General features: G+C 42.0%; 1 protein-coding gene across 2 annotated transcripts in view; it reads left to right on the forward strand.

The window, feature by feature from the left end:
• The window catches only part of BOD1L1 (biorientation of chromosomes in cell division 1 like 1), a 54,766-nt gene that overhangs the window by 17,444 nt on the left and 20,260 nt on the right, over positions 1-17,062 (forward strand). For both annotated transcript variants that reach the window (XM_077877995.1, XM_077878001.1), the window contains exons 9-13: positions 592-664; positions 2,634-8,670; positions 10,490-10,554; positions 11,464-11,548; positions 16,232-16,275. In XM_077877995.1, the coding sequence (XP_077734121.1) occupies positions 592-664; positions 2,634-8,670; positions 10,490-10,554; positions 11,464-11,548; positions 16,232-16,275 (6,304 nt within the window). The remainder of the gene's footprint in view (positions 1-591; positions 665-2,633; positions 8,671-10,489; positions 10,555-11,463; positions 11,549-16,231; positions 16,276-17,062) is intronic.

A 17,062-nucleotide genomic window follows, 5' to 3' on the forward strand; every position in this document is an offset into this window, starting at 1 on the left:
ATTCTCTTCAACAGTACCTTATGCTTCCCCCCATAAACCAGAGGGCTGAACCAAATTCTTACTTATCATTGCATTCTCAGAGTGAATTCCATAAAACTTAGAAAGCTGAAGAGACTGAAAATAGGTCTGACATGCTGGGAGCCATAGGCAATAATCAGGATGCAATTATGTACATTTGTCACAGACTTCAGGGTAGCTGAATCAGTAGTTGACAGAACTCAGAGAAGTCTGCTCTCGGTTTTCTTACTGTAACTTATTCCTGTTGATCTGAATAAATATGACTTTCCTGTTTACTCAAAATATGGTAAGACTTTCAAAATCTATAGCCCATAAAATATTCATCTTTAAGCAACAAATCAGGAATTTTTTTTCAAGTATCCTTTGCTTTAGCACCAAAAGTAAGTTAGTCTGTGTCACTTTGAGAATTGTGTTTGCTTCTGTTGACTAAGATAGGAGTTAAATTGAAATGTAACGAGTCTTCATTTATGGATTAAGTGTTTATAATAAAGGAAAGAAAACTAACTTTTTTTTTAACCTTCCTAAGAAATTCTTATATTTGATTCAAATATATGACTTTTTCCTCCCACTTAGGAATGTTGAAGAGAATTCTAAAAAGAAACTGCAGTCTGAAGAAGATTCCAAAGAAACTCTCAAGACAAGTGAGGTGTGTCTTAATAAAACCCATTTTAAATGTTCTTTTGTTAGATACAGGCCACTCAATCCCTTGAAGGAAAACTCAGAGCTAAGTTTGGTCTTTTCCAAGTTAAATTTAAAAATCCCTCACCCTCATCATTCTTGAATCGCTGTCCTGTTATGGCCTGAATTCCTCATTTTGGCCAGTTGATTCCCGTGCTCTTTTATCCAGGTAATACCTACTTTTTTCTACTTTCCTTTCCCTTACCCCCCCAACCCCCCCCCCCGCCCATTTCTTGTATTGACAATAACAAAGTTGCTAGTAGTGATAATGGTAAAGAAAGCGGAGGGAGGCTGAAATCCCTATGCCATAGCAGACCATCCATTTCATTCTCTTGCATTTCATTCTCTTCCACAAATGTACATAATTTTTTAGAGTAGATGTAATCTTGCAAAAGGATTTTAACATTCCCTCTTACTCAATGTTACCTTCTAAGCTTCTAATCCTATATTTAACGATTGTATAGTATTCTATTGAATAGACATACCATCATTTAAGCATTTCCTTAGAGTTGACCACTTAGATTACTTCTAAGTTCTGATCAATTTAAATAGTAAAAATATATTCAGTGAGTTAATTTCTTTATCTCATTTGGATTATTTTCTTGGGATAAACTTTTGCTTTCACTGGATTTAAATCTTTATTTACTCTGCCATATTTATAATTCTGAAGCCAAACATTTTTTAAGTAGGCTCCACATCCATCCTGGGGCTTGAACTCATGACCCTGAGAGATCAAGAGTTTCATGTTCTTCCAAATGAGCCAGCCAGGCACCCCCATACCCAAACTATGCTAACATTACCAAGGGAAAACTAATAATTTAGTAATTATTTGTTCATAGCCAATAAATCTTGATTTCTTTATTCAGAAATTAGAGGCATATTTATAAATATGTCCTGATGTTTTTAATGGCATGTTTTAAAATATTTAACTTCATTTTGTAATAAATTTCTTTGAAAAATTATCTCATAAAATTTTATTCACATTAATTGGTTGGAACTCACTATAAAATTAGGTTGATAAAATCCTAATTTTTTTCTTTGATGAGTTTAATTTTAATGTATTTTTTAATATTTTGCTGTGTCCTACTCTGAGTTAGTAGAATTGCGTTAATCTTTGTGTTGCATTGTAAGGAAGGTGCAATGATAAACTGACCCAAAGACACAGATCTTTCTGAGACCTTCAGCACATTATTTGAATAAGCATAATTACAGGATGTAGTCGGTGAGTGTATTTAGTCAGCATTCACTTGTTAATATTAATAATCTCCTCAGTGCCATACTGCGGGGCAGGAAGGAAGGGTCAGATGCACTAGTTCATCAGTGTCTTCCTTTGGATACATAAACATAGCATGCTTTATATGTGATACAGTTACTTACAGTGAGTTATTGTGTTATTGTGTGTATTGAATGTCCTACAAGCAGCCTGGATTCATGAGGTTTCCATAAATAATTCATGCTCCTAACTTAAAATTTAGGAAACCTTTATTTCAATGAAATTTTTAAATTGTCTTCATCATCAGGTTATGCTTTAGGTCTAAAAAGAACATCAATTATCATTCATGCAGCTTATATTTATTAGTACTTACTGGGTATTAATGAGCTTTAACAATTTGGAGTTAAAGTCCTCCCAGGTGATGGATAAGTCTAAGGAGAAATAACTAGTCTCTGCACAAACATCTATGATGTAGTGGGAAGAGTCTTCAACTGAGAATGAAATCCTGTAAACTTGTCTGGTTATCAGGTTATCGAGTCACGCTGAGCTTCAGTTTCCTGGTGCATAAAATGAGATCACCAGTACCTACCACAGGTTGCTGGCTAAGATTAAGTGACATGTGACACATGGTAGCATTCAGCATATCCACTGTATCTAAATATTAAGTTTGAAAATAAAAATTGACTTTAGTATTGCTCATATTTTAACTTGTGTTTTTTTACAGCATTGTGAAAAGGAAAAGGTATCTTCTTCAAAGGATCTGAAGCATGTTCATGCCAAAAGTGAACCAAGTAAACCTGCCCGGAGACTTTCAGAGTCTTTGCATCCAGCTGATGAAAACAAAATTGAGTCCAAAATAGAAAGAGAACATAAAAGACGCACATCTACCCCTGTTGTGGTGGAAGGGACCCAAGAAGAGCCTGATACAAGAGATGGGAAAAGGCAAGTGGAACGGTCAGAAATTGGCACAGAAGAGCCCCAGAAACAGAAAAGCACACTTAAAAATGAAAAGCATCTAAAAAAAGATGATTCTGAAACCCCACATATGAAGAGCCTACCTAAGAAAGAGGCGAAATCCTCTAAGGAGAAGCCTGAAAAAGAGAAGACTCTGTCAGAAGACAAATTATTTGCAAAACATAAATATAAAGGTGACTGTCTGCACAAAACAAGTGATGAGTCTGAGCTTCACTCTTCCGAGAAAAGTTTAAAAGTGGATGAAAATATTCAAAAGCAAAGTCAACAAACCAAACTTTCTTCAGATGATAAAACTGAACGAAAAAGTAAACATAAGAATGAAAGGAAATTATCCATCTTAGGCAAAGATGGAAAGCCGGTTTCTGAATATATTATAAAAACAGATGAGAATGTTCGTAAAGAAAACAACAAAAAAGAGCGGCACATATCAGCCGAAAAAACTAAGGCAGAGCACAAATCAAGAAGATCAAGTGATTCTAAAATTCAGAAAGATTCTCTGAGTTCAAAGCAACATGGAATCACATTACAGAGAAGAAGTGAAAGTTACTCAGAGGATAAGTGTGATACAGACTCAACTAATTTAGATAGTAATTCAAAACCAGAAGAGGTTGTTCACAAGGAAAAGCGAAAAACAAAGAGCTTACTAGAGGAGAAACTTACATTAAGGTCTAACCAAAAGCCAAAAAGTCAAGGTAAACAGTTAAAAGTAGTTGAAATGGAATCACAAGAAACTGTCACAAAACAGACAGCCACTCCAAAACCAGATAAAGAGAAGAATACAGAGGAGAATGACCCAGATAAACAGCGAAAGTCTAAAGTTGAAGACAAACCTGAGGAAAGTGGTGTTGAAGCTGTATCGGATAGTGCCTCTACTTCACATGGTGCACAGAAGGATTCTAATCACAGAACCAAGTTAGCATTAGCAAAGGAGAAATATAAGGCTGATAAAGATTTAGGCTCCTCCAGACCTGAGAGGAAGTTATCAGATGGGCACAAAAGCAGAAGCTTCAAGCATGGTAGCAAGGAAGTGAAAAAGAAGGAAGAAAAATCAGATGACAAGGATGGTAAAGAAGTTGACAGTAACCATGAAAAGGGCAGAGGGAATAGTTCACTTATGGAAAAGAAATTAAGTAGAAGGTTATGTGAAAACCGAAGAGGAAGCTTGTCCCAAGAAATGACCAAAGGAGAAGAAAAATCAGCAAACTCTTTGAGTGCTCCCAATATTTCCTCTGTTCAGAAACCCAAAAAGACCAGTGATGTCACATTAATGCCTGAACAAGAGCCAATGGAAATTGATTCTGAGCCAGCTGTTGAAAATGTATTTGAAGTATCTAAAACCCAAGACAGCAATAATAATAATTCGCAGCAAGACCCTGACTCTGAAAATATTATGAAACATAAAACCACTATCATGGTTCTAAATGATGAATTAAGAACTTCCACAGTAGATTCAAAAACAGCAGTTGTAGCCTGTAAATCAGGACGTGGGACAGGAGTTGTTAGTAATTCAGAAAAACACGCTGACCATAAGGGCACCCTGACTAAGAAAGTGCATATCCAAAGTACTGTGTCCAAACTGAATCCTGGGGAGAAAGAACCCATTCAACAGGGAACTTATGAAACAAACACAAACTCTGAAACTAGTCATAGACCATTGTGTCGAGCCCCATCAGAAAATGATAGGACACAAAAGAATCTGAAAAACACAACCGGACCCACTGAAGAACATGTTGCTCAAGGACATGCTGATCATGAACATTCCCCAAATTTAGATCCTTCACCATCCTTAAGTTCAGTAACTGTTATGCCTCAGAAACAATCTCGTGATGCAGATGTAAATCCTTTGATTGAAAAAACGACTGTTTTAGAAGGCAGCACAGCCAGCACCTCACTCATGGAGCACTCTGATATTCCTAACCAAAGTGCGACTGTTAGAGAACCAGAAGTCCCTAGGACACATGACAGCAAGGAAAGTGGGGTAGTTTCCACAGTAGATACGCCAACAAAAGCAAACATGGATAACAGAAGACACATTCCAGAAGGTGACCAGCCCACTGTGCTGCACACTAGACAAGGAAAAGTAAACATTGACAGCAAGCTAACAGATGTGAATATGGAAAATGAGAATGCTAACAAGGCAGGCAGCTTGATGGACATGACCAGGAGAGAAAGTGACTTTAACACAGAGCCCAGTTCAAAGCAGACAGTGAGAGCTGTACTAGAAAATGGCAAAAAGCATAGCATCACTATTGACCCTGCAGTAGGCATGAGTACAGAACAAGATGCTGAGACTGTACAGCATAAATGTAGTAGTGGCCCAGGTGATACAGAAGACACATCAGTTGCAGTTGAAAGAAGGACTGAAAACAATGAGGTTGACACCAGTGCTGGAAGTAACGCTGCTTTCTCCGTGTTACAGCAGAGGAATGAAAAGACTGCCAATGGGGCAGCTGGGTCTGGCAGAGCAGAGAAGACTTCTCTTGCCACTAGTACTGCAGGAAAGGATGAAGGTGTTCCCTTACACACAGTAAAGGCAGGGGACGCCACAACCACTTCCTCAGAAACAGGAGAGGGTGAGGTAGCTGTGCCCTGCACCAGCATTGAGGCAGATGAAGGCTTCATAACAGGTGCATGTTCTAGAAACAATCCTCTCCATGCTGGGGCAGAAGCCAGTGAATGCACTGTCTTTGCTGCAGCTGAAGAAGGTGGAGGTATTGTCACAGAAGGATTTGCTGAAAGTGAAACTTTCCTCACAAGCACCAAGGAAGGAGAGAGTGGAGAGTGTGCCATGGTTGAATCTGAAGAAAGGGCAGTGGAGCCTGTGGCTGCTCACACAATTACGGTTGAAGACAATGTCAACAGTGGTGTGACAGAAGAGAAAGATGATGCTGTCACTAGTGCTGGCTCTGAAGAAAAGTGTGATGGTTCTTCACGTAGAGACTCGGAAATGGCTGAAGGAACTGTTGCCTTTATTATTAGTGAAGTTGAAAGTGATGGTGCAGTGACAAGTGCCGGGACAGAAATAAGGGAGGGCTCCTTAAGCAGTGAAGAGGTGGATGGATTCCAGAGAAATCTGACAAGAATGGATCCCAAAAAAGAGACTGAAGGGACTGTGACATGCACCGGAGCAGAAAGGAGAAGTGCTACCTCTGTTATGTGCTCTGTAACAGGCGCCGAGCAACAAGAGGAGCGTGTGGCCCTGGTCAGTAACGACACGCCACCAGGAACCAGTGCCCCCCAGGAAGGAGATGCTTCTGTGAATGATGGGGCAGAAGGCGAAAGTGCCGTCACCAGCACAGGAATAACAGAAGAAGATGGAGAGGGGCCGGCGAGCTGCACAGGTTCAGAAGAGGGCAGTGAGGGCTTTGCTCTAAGTTCTGAATCAGAAGACAGTGGAGAGAGTGCAATGGACAGCACAGTAGCCAAAGAAGCCACTAATGTGCCATCGGTTGCCGCTGGGCCATGTGATGATGAAGGAATCGTAACTAGCACAGGTGCAAAAGAGGAGGATGAGGAAGGCGAAGGGGTGGTGACCAGTACTGGAAGAGGAAATGAAATTGGTCATGCATCCACTTGCACTGGGACAGAGGAGGAAAGCGAAGGTGTATCGATTTGTGGAAGTGCTGAAGAAGGTGACAGTCAGATTGGTACTGCAGCAGGGTGCATGGGAGCTGATGCCGGACCTGCCATCACCAATGCCAATGAGAGCAATGTTGACAGCATGAGTGGTGCAGAGAAGGGCATGAAACATGTAGAGATCTGCTCCAGTGCAAAAGGGATTGTAGAAAGTAGTGTGACCAGTGCAGCTTCAGGGAAGGGTGAAGTGGCACCGATTCCCGAGGGTTGCGAGGGTCCCATGACTAGTGCTGCTTCAGGTCAGAGTGACAGTCTGCTCAACAGAAAAGAAAAAGTTGAGGATACCACTATTTCAGCTGGCTTGGTGGGAGGCAGTTATGAGGTACTTGCATCAGGGGCAGTCCCAGAACGGGAAGCTGGTCACACATCACCCAGTGGAAAAGAAGACGAAGGTATCATCACTTCTGTGGACCATGAAGAATGCGATGGCCTTATGGCCACTACAGCCAGTGATAGTGTTACCAACCAAACTTGTGTAGCTGGGGCCAAAAGTCCAGGCAAAGGCTTGATGATTTCCACCAGCACCACAAATGACTACACCACTCAGTTAAGCACAGTTACAGGCATGGAAGAAGGTCATTCAAGCGCCCTTCGAACTGGAGAAAGTATGGAAGGCACCAGAATAAACATGGAGGAATTTGAGGCCCCCATGCCTAGTGCGGTGTCAGGAGATGGAAGCCAACTCCCCGCGATGAGAAATGAAGAGAAAGATGAGTGTGCCATGATTTCCACAAGCATAGGGGAAGAGTTTGAAGTGCCCATTTCCAGCGCCACAACCATCACATGTGTGGACAGTCAGCCGCCAGTGGCTGCTGCCGAAGAAAGCACTCCAGGCCCCAGCCTGGCGAGCACTGATGACTTTGAGGGGCCCATGCCCAGCGCACCCACAGAAGTTGAAAGCCCTCTTGCCTCAACCAGCAAGGAGGAAAAAGATGAGTGTGCACTCATTTCCACCAGCATAGCAGAGGAGTGCGAGGCCTCTATTTCTGGTGTCCTTGCAGAAAGTGAAAAGGCGCGACCTGCTACCATCCTAGAAGAGAAAGACGGGAGTGCCATCATCTCCACCAGCTCGGGAGAAGACTGTGAGGGCCCTGTGTCCAGCGCTGCCCCTCGGGAGGAAGTCCAGCCCTCGGTCACACGAGTGGAGGAGATCAGTGACACCACCATGATTTCCACGAGCACCTCTGAAGGCCGCGAGGCAGTCATGATGGGCACTGCCCCGCAGGATGATGAGCCACCCACCGCAGCAAGGATGGAGGACTTGAGTGATGCTGCCATCATCTCCACCAGCACAGCCGAGTGCATGCTGGCGCCTGCTGGCCTCGACAGGCATGAGGAGGGCCCGCAGACCGCAAGCAACCTGGATGGGAAAGAGGACACGTCAGCCACCAGGATGAACAAGAGCGAAGCCCCAAGTCCCAGCCTGATGGCTGAGAACAGCCGTCTGCCCCCTGGGCCGCTGGCAGGGAACAGAGCCATGGGTCCTGAGGAGGGGCACCACAGGCTGGCTGTCAACGTGCAGTCTGCTGTGGGTGGCCAACCAGGTGCTACGGGAGCACTGGGAGAGGGGTGCAGCAAGGATGGGCCCCATGAGGTGCCGCTGGCAAGGAAGGGACAGAGTCAGAACAGTTCGTGCCTCGGAAATGCTGCAGACAGGAGTGTGTGGCTGAGCTCTGTTCAGGGAGAGCAGGGCAGCCAGGAAGCAACTCCTGCAGGGCATAGCACCTGTTGGGCAGGGAGGGGCTTGAAGAGGGGAGCAGACTCACCTGAGGATCCAATGGGACCAGAGCAAATGGCGGGGCCGAGAGCTGAGGACCCTTCCCTTAGGACCTCCTGTTTGCCAGCAGTAAGTCTCGGTGCTAAGAAAGCCGATGATGTGCCACCTGCCAGAGACTCCACAGGGGAGCTGCCCTCCCCTGAGCAGTCCTGGCCCTCAGCCCCCGTGAAGACCACCACTGAATGTATTAATGGCCGAGAATCAGAAATTGGCCCTTCCCAGGTGCCAGTCCTTCCAGCTGCCTATGATGGCAAACGGCTGGTTCAAGGGTCCAGTGAGAAAGCGGGAGATGGTAATGGCATGAGGAGATCATCCCAGCAGGAAGGAGACCTCAAGGTCATTATTCCACCTGAAGAAAATTTTCATGACCTAGGTGAGAATCTTTTAATAGTACATTTTAGCATTTTACAAAGATAATTGCATGTAGAGTACATTTAAGACAGTCTTCCGAAAGATGGTTTTGCTTCCAGAATGTCACAAAATAACTTCTAATGGAAAGGTTGAACTTAGAAATTTGGATTTAAAAGCTGAAAACCTTAGACCCATTTCCCGTGTGCCGGGAGAGCAGAGGCAGGAAGCTAGAGGACAGGAAGTCAGCCAGCCATGTGCCATCTGCATGACTACTGCAAGTTACTAAACCTCTGACCCTCAGGCTTCTTGTCAAAATAAATACTAGCTTACTGCAGCCCTGTGAAATGAGTATTTTTATCATCCTCATTTTACAAATGAGGAAATAGATTCCGAGAGTTTAAATAACTTGCATAGTACTTGAGGCCCTTTAGGAAAAAGTACCTCTGAGCCTCAGTTTTCTGTTGTATGAAATGGGGATAATAGAGCAAAAACACACCAATCCAGCCCTCATCTAATGTCCTCTAAACTGGTAGTATGTGTCATTTCAGTCCATCTGGCTGGCTACTTGTGATCAGGGGAGCACATTATTTCCTGAGTGTTTAGTTCAGGTAAAATGAATTCTGGTTTGGAATTTGAAAGTGAAAGGAAACATGTTCCCTCCTGACATTTCAGAGAGTGTCGATCTTGCTAGAAATACTTGTTAACTTTCAAAGGGGTAAACTTTGGCCTCAGTCACTGGCACACTGTGCCATCCAACTTGGGACACTTCTGTGCTAGGTTCTGGGGATGCAAAGATAACTTCAAAATGGGGGGCAGCTGTGAATCCAGCCTTGTTTTTTAAGTAGGCAGTGACTCTGGTGGCAAGTGCTTAGATGATGTGAGAATTCAAGGGGATGTCATGGGCTGGATTTGAGAGGTCAGGGATGTTGACTCTTCTACTCTGGTTGTACAAATTGGAGTGTCCTCGACTTTTAAACTGCACCAGACCTTGGATGTCATCAAATACAGCCTCAGGAAGCTGAGGCCAGTAGATTGAGTCCTGTTCGTTATAGGGACTTAAAAGGGGTGTTAAGTGTTCCAAGGGTTGAAATAAGGAACTTGAAAATTTTCCATTGAGTTTAGCTTGAGCAAATTGAATGCGCTGCAGATTTTTATGACTTAACCATTGACTACAGCCTGTTACTCCTTCCTCCTCACCTTTGTTTCCCTGAAGGAGCAAAAACAAGAGATTTTAGCAAGGAAAAGCCTGCAGCCTGTAGAAAAAGAAGGATTTTCTCTGGAGGCTTCTGCATGGGCGGGTGAAAGAACTGGAAGCCATGGTCACAGACAAGGGAGAGAGAAAGGACTGCAGCAGGGATAAGATTGAGTCTCCACCAGGGAAAATGCCATTTTATTTTGTCTGCCTCGTAGCTTCCTAACTTGATCAACTTTGCTGTGTCAGGGTGAAGCAAGCAAAGTGAGTCTGTTTATAAACATTATCTTTGTTGAGAATATATCTCAGCAGCCCAGAATATTTTCTTTTAGGGCCAAACTTGATGCAGAACATGTAGAAAAATATTTGGAAATATGTCTCCAGAAATAATCTTTTGTTATTCTTTCTGGGCAGCTATCTTAATAGTAAGAAACAATTTCACACACACACCCTGCAAAATGAGCAAATGACCCTTGTGTTTCATCCAAGATTTTTCATCAGTATTCCTTTTATTGTTACCTACTGACAGCAAAATAAAACAACAGGGGAAGAGGTCAGGGCATGCTAAATAATATTCTGTTACCTTTTGATTCAGCATGTATTTTGTAAGCTAATTCTTAAATTGGTTTAATGGTCTGAATTTCATTAGGTGTTGAAGAGTCTCCATTGAATGTTTTGGGAGGACAGGCACTGAAAGGCACCTTGAAAACTGAGGTATGGCTGATGGTTCAGTTACACTGAGCCATAGATGGTGTGAATACCATGTACTGCACTCAGACATGTGTATCCTTAAGCATTGCACGGCTCCTGTTCCCATTGCACTTAAGACACTTACACATTGTTGTTATCATATCCTGTGGCTGGGAAGCTAAGAACCTCAATAATTTCAGTAAATAGTGCTGTCATAGTTCCATTTACTCAAACCAAACACCAGAAGTCACCCTCAGTCTCTTCCTGTCTCCCCACATTTAATCCATTGCCAGTTCTTAACATGTTCCATTTCCAAAATATAATTTGAATCTCTATATCCCATTTGCAGCCTGATTTCATGGCACCTTCTAAATATATGAGAGACAAGGTAGCAGTAAACATGAGGTCTATGTACAGTGCAGAGGAGACTCAACTTACCAGCAGGAACAATGGGTACACAGATGGGAGGGCTTGCAAGGACATTTGAGTGGGGTTTTACATGTAAAGTAGAAGTTTACCAGAGGAGAAAGAAACAAAAGAGCCATGCAAGCAAAAAATGTGTTCTGCACATGAAACAGGAGGGTCCATTGTGAGCTATGGGCACTGCAGTGATGCAAGATGTGCTGTGGAGAAATGCAGACCTAACTAGGGAGGGAATGTGATCAGCAGGAGTCTCATACTAAGTTGGAGATTTACTTTTAAAGCAGTGGGAAAACCATTGATGAGTGAACTATGAGATTAGATTGATTTGGGTTTTTTTTGTTTGTTTTTGAAGGTTGGCAGGTACTCATTTTCAATTTTGCACAGACTTGAAAGTAGTCTTTCATGTTGTTACAAGATGCTAGATGTTTTAATTAAGTTGAGGTTAGTCTTGCCTTCTTGTTGTAAAAACCTCAGTTAACTTAATCTTTTATGGTGCTTTGGACTTTTTAGACATCTGTATCATCAGAGGAAGAGAAAAGACCTGAAATTCTAGCAGCACCAGAAAGTCCATGTGGGAGAAAGCCAAGTGGAGTAGGTAAGCTCCTTTCAATGGTTGTTCACATTGTTTTCTCAGCCTGTGGTTTTACCTTTGGTTACAGCTTAAAATCAATAGCTGAGGGGCACCTGGGTGGCTCAGTTGGTTAAATGTCTGCTTTCGACTCAGGTCATGATCTTGGGATCGAGCCCCACATCGGGTTCCCTACTCAGTAGGGAGTCTGCTTCTCTCCCCGCCCCCCACCCATGCTCACTCTTGCTTGATCTCAAATAAATAAGTAAATCTTTATTTTTTTATTATTTTTTTTAATAAGTATATCTTTAAAAAAAATAAAATCAATAGCTGATTCATAACAAAACACTGACAGGCTATATGAATTTCCCTCTCACTTTTAAAATAGGTTGGAGAGAATTCTGTTTCATTCTCAGCATACACTTTTTCTCATCAGTTGTCAATTTTATGTAAGATAATTGTTTCAATCTCTTATCTCCAGATACGTATGACAAAGAAAGCAAGCTACTTTGGAGCAAACTCTTGCTCTTTCCCCAAAATGTATCTCCATGTGCCTTCCTGCCCTTTCAGGTGCTGTCGCATCTCCTTTCCAAAAGCTAGCCTGCAGCCCATGCACCCTCAGACCTCTGCCTGCTGGCCCTAGCACTCTGGCTGGGCCCCAGTGATCGCTGACATGGCTGCCAGTCTCTGTGCACTATCTTCAGGATCCACTTCGTGTTTTGTAGGAGAGAGCCTCAGGATCAGGAAGGATTAAGGCAGCAGCTCCCAAACACTTTGGTCTCAGAACCACTTTACACTCTTTTTTGAGGATCCCAGGGATGCTTGGATGGCTCAGCAGATAAGCATCTGCCTTTAGCTCAGGGCATGATCCTAGAGTTCCAGAATCGAGTCCCAATCAGGCTCCCTGCATGGAGCCTGCTTTTCCCTCTGCCTATGTCTCTGCCTCTCTTTCTGTGTCTCTCATGAATAAATAAATAAAATCTTAAAAAAAAAAAAAAAAAAAGTAAAAATTGAGGATCCCAGAGAACTTTTGGTTTTTTGTTTTGTTTTTTTTTTTAATAATAAATTTATTTTTTATTGGTGTTCAATTTACCAACATACAGAATAACACCCAGTGCTCATCCCGTCAAGTGCCTCCCTCAGTGCCCATCACCCATTCACCCCCCCCCCCCCCCGCCCTCCTCCCCTTCCACCACCCCTAGTTCATTTCCCAGAGTTAGGAGTCTTTATGGAGAACTTTTGTTATGTGGATTTTACCTGTTGACATTTACTAAATAAGAAAGTGAAACTGAGAGGGTTGTAAGGTATGTATTCATTCAATATAACTGAATTCATTGTTCACTGTAGGTTAACATAAATAATTTTTTCATGAAAAATAACAAATTTTCCCCAATGACAAAATGTAGTAAGAAAATTGACATTGTTTTGCATTTTTACAAATCTCTTTAAGTCTAGTTTAATAGAAAGCAGCTGGTACTCATGGCTGTTTCTGTAGTTAGCATGTTGTTATCTTGGTTGAAGTATATGAAGAAAATTCAGCATCACGCTTACATGGTTGGATTTTAATAGCCTTTTCAGATCATTCAGGAACATCACATTGCCTCTGGAAAATTGCAATCTCCCTTGATGGAAGATTTCAGGAGTCCCAGGGGTCTTTGGACCACACTTTGAGAACCACTAGGTTAGGGAAATATGAGAATTGTGACAATGGACAATTATTTCTGGTCTGTATTCTAGTCATTATTGTATCATCTCTTCTGATCTGCACATTAACTAGGGAAAAGAGCAATAGGAACTTTAGAGCATGTGACCAAATTTATGCCAGTTCTTTTTTTACTCCCCTCAATGCTGAAATGTCCATGTAAGCCTCATAGAGCAGTCAGGGTGATTTTAGTTGCAAGTTGCAGAAAACTCTACAAATGTTTATAGAAAATGTATTAGTTCACTGTTTTAGGCAGTTCAGGCTGTTAGAACAGAATTCCAAAGACTGAGTGCTTAAGCACCAAATTGACCCCGCTGGAGGCTGGAGATCCAAGTTCAGGGTGCCAGCATGGGTGGGTTCTTGGTAAGGACTCTATCTTTTTGGTTATGTTTTTGCATGTATGAATGCAGAGAAAGAAATCTCTCTTTCTTATTTCCATAAGGACACTAATCCCAGCGCAATGTTCCACCCTCATAACATTTAAACCTCTTAAGGGCCCCACCTCTAAATACTATCAGATTGGGGATTTAGGGTTTCTTTTTTTTTCTTTTTTTTTTTAATATTTTATTTATTTATTCATGAGAGAGAGAGAGAAGCAGAGACACAGGAAGAGGGTGAAGCAGGCTCCCCACAAGGAGCCTGATGTAGGACTCAATCCTGGACCCCAGGATCAGGACTTTAGCAAAAGGCAGGTAGTCAACCACTGAGCCACCCAGGTGTCCCTTTTGGGTTTCAATATATGGATTTGAGGGGGGGTCTCAAACATCCAGTCCATAGTATTCACAAAATTGCAAAGTTCAGGCAGAGCATCATCCGAGAACATGATGATATCCCCAAAAAACCATCTTGCAAAGACCCGGTTTCTCCCCTTTCCCTCAGTCCCCAGCAGAGGTAATTGCTTTCTCCTTTGTAAGCCTCTAGAGAAATACCTTTGTCCTGTCATTCCTGGCTGAAATCCTGAGACTTACTCTGATTCAGCTTAGGTACCTTTGTCCACCCTAAACTAATTACTGTAATCAGATGAATGTAATTTGCTGATTGATTTAAAGTAAATCAAATGCTTTATTCTTGGGGTGAGAGTAGAGTTGATGTCCCTGGAAACACATTGTGCCCCAGGCCACATTCTAAGCTCTTGGGCAGGGTGCTAGGAAAGAAATTCTATGTTTACTATGTGATGACTTGGTTCTTTAAATTATTCCCCCAATAAAGATTGGTAAGCAAGGTACTTGTGAGTGCTAAGGAAATTGAGGTAAAGAATGCACATCCTGTCAGCGTTCAGGGAGTTTGCAGAAGCAAACTCTATTACAGAGTTTCTCTCTGTAATAAAGATACATCCAGGGCAGCCGGGTAGCCTAGCGGTTTAGCGCTGCCTTCGGCCAGGGGCGTGATCCTGGAGACCTGGGATCGAGTCCCACGTCGGGCTCCCTGCAGGGAGCCTGCTTCTCCCTCTGCCTGTGTCTCTGCCCCTCTCTCTCTCTTTATCTATCTATCTATCTATCTATGTCTCTCATGAATAAATAAATACAATCTTAAAAAAAAAAAGATACATCCATGTCTGGTGGGGTCAGCTTTGCTGGGGAAGGCCTTGAGGAGGGCCTGGGTTTAAGCTGAACCAATCTCTCTCCCTGTTAATTTCTTTTTTTTTAACTCAGTGTTAATGTATACAGATTGACTTAATTTAACAGCTGAAAGTAATTTGTAATGTGTTTTCCCATTTGTTAGATCTTTAGTGGTCTCCAGTTTTTATAGTATATACTATTATAAATAAAGCTGCAGTGAACTTTGATATGTGTTATGTGTTTCCCCAAGTATTTCCTTGAAAGAGAATTGAAGGGTCAAAGAATATGTAAGTTTTGAATTTTCATAAGTACTCATCACTCCTCCTAAGTTGGAGCCAAATATCAAAGGATGAGTAAGTGTGCATTAGGTAGAGAAGGCAAAGGGAAGGGCAGTGTGTAAGGAGTAGCGTATATAAACCCTCACCTAGGACTATCTGGAGTGATCAGGGCAGGCACTTTTCTAAGGCAGGACCATCTGAAGAGGTGACCTTCAAAGCATGTGATCTCAAGAGCCTTATAAACAGAAGTATCAAGCAGTCCTGGAGGACCACCCCAAGGCCTGAGAAGCCATTCATGCAGACATATTAAAACGTTAATGATGACTAATATATCCAAAACTTCGATGGTTTAGTTAAAACTTGTTTATATGTGTTAAAGTACAAATAATTGGGCGCCTAGGTGGCCCAGTCAGTTAAGTGTCTGCCTTCAGCTCAGGTCGTGATCCCAGGAGTCCCAAGTCAAGCTTGCCGTTCAGTGGAGAGTCTGCTTCTCCTTCTACCCCTCCCCCAGCTCATGCTTTCTCTTTCTCAAATAAATAAAATCTCTACAAAGAAAAAAAGTACAAATAATTAACATCCCCTTTGTTAATTGTCAAGAAGATAACATTTCTGGATTCTGAAGTCCTTTGTTCCCGCAGTATATTCCAGATGACTTCACTGTGTTTAGGTACGATTCAATAAGAGATCTACTTACGTAAAAGGAAGTTGTTTAAAAGAAAAAATGTGCGTTCTGTCACTGTTGAGTAGAAACAGTAGACCTTGTACTTCAAGTTTCCAGAGAATATAAATAGACCATTGCTGTTTGAAGGGATAGAATCTAACTTTTCACTTGATGGCATTATTTTTAGATGAACTAGTGTCACTTTGCAGCTGAACAGTTACAGCAAAGGTCTACCTTTCTTCTGAGCTTCACATTACCAACATAGGTGCAGGGATTTAATGGACCACTGCCATCATTATAAAAATGCAGGCAACATTCATTTCTGTTGTTATTCTGGCATAATGGCAGGCACAGATTATAGAAAATAATAGGTCAGAATTTTATAGTTCACAAGGCAGGTGGACCAGTTAGCGACATAGTCCTGGTTTACCATAAAAAATTCTAAATTTGTTTCTCTATGGTTCAGAAACTATCCAGTTTCCTTAATTTCTCATTTTTATTTTTGAACAGCTGAGCTACAGAGGGAGCCTTTCTTGGGGAATGAATCACTTAATGTAAGTCACTGTAATGCTTTGGGGTTTATTGTGGGCCTTGGTATTTTGAGAGTGAATGGAAAGTGGGCATCTAGCAGAGGGGTTGGGTTGTCTGTGCATCCTTTAGGAGATAGGAGGCTATTTGTGGTGTGCTCTCCCCTGGAGTGCAACATAACAACTGAGATGTTCAGGCCAACTTTTCACTATATCCACTGGTGTCATAGAATTTAGTTGTCTTCCCCCAGAGAAAAAGAGTCACTCTGAATTCAACAGCACTGCATTCTACTGGCTCCTTAGGCCAATGTCTTAAAACATTGAAGGAAACAGAAGGCCCACATACCTCAGACTAGGAAACTCACCTGGGATTTACTAATGAAATCCTTCAATGAATTGTGAACTTTCTACTTTTCATTATTGTAATGAATTTTATAATTGTTTTGCAACTCCTGAAATAATCCTGGTACTATAAACAAAACATTTTATTTTGAAAACTAAAGTTCATTTAGTGTCTCTGGAAAGCTTTTCTGAAGATACTAAACTGTAATTGCCAGGGATACATATTCTTTCCCAGCTGTGGCTATCCTAATCTCTTGTGCTTGAAAGAAATTTTATGTCTTTCTTAATGCACAGAGAACCTGATATCTTACCAGGAGAGAACATTTTGTAAAATGCTTGCAAACTGCAAAGAGACATTATTTCCAGTGCCCTGAGAGAACTCCTGGGTGCTCTATGCACTGCCAGACATCAGAGGGCTATCCTCACCTCTTTGAAATATCCTGTTTTATAGCTAGAAACTCCTACGCAGTCA

This window comes from Canis aureus, chromosome 2 (assembly GCF_053574225.1).
Source record: "Canis aureus isolate CA01 chromosome 2, VMU_Caureus_v.1.0, whole genome shotgun sequence".
Lineage (NCBI taxonomy): Eukaryota > Metazoa > Chordata > Mammalia > Carnivora > Canidae > Canis > Canis aureus.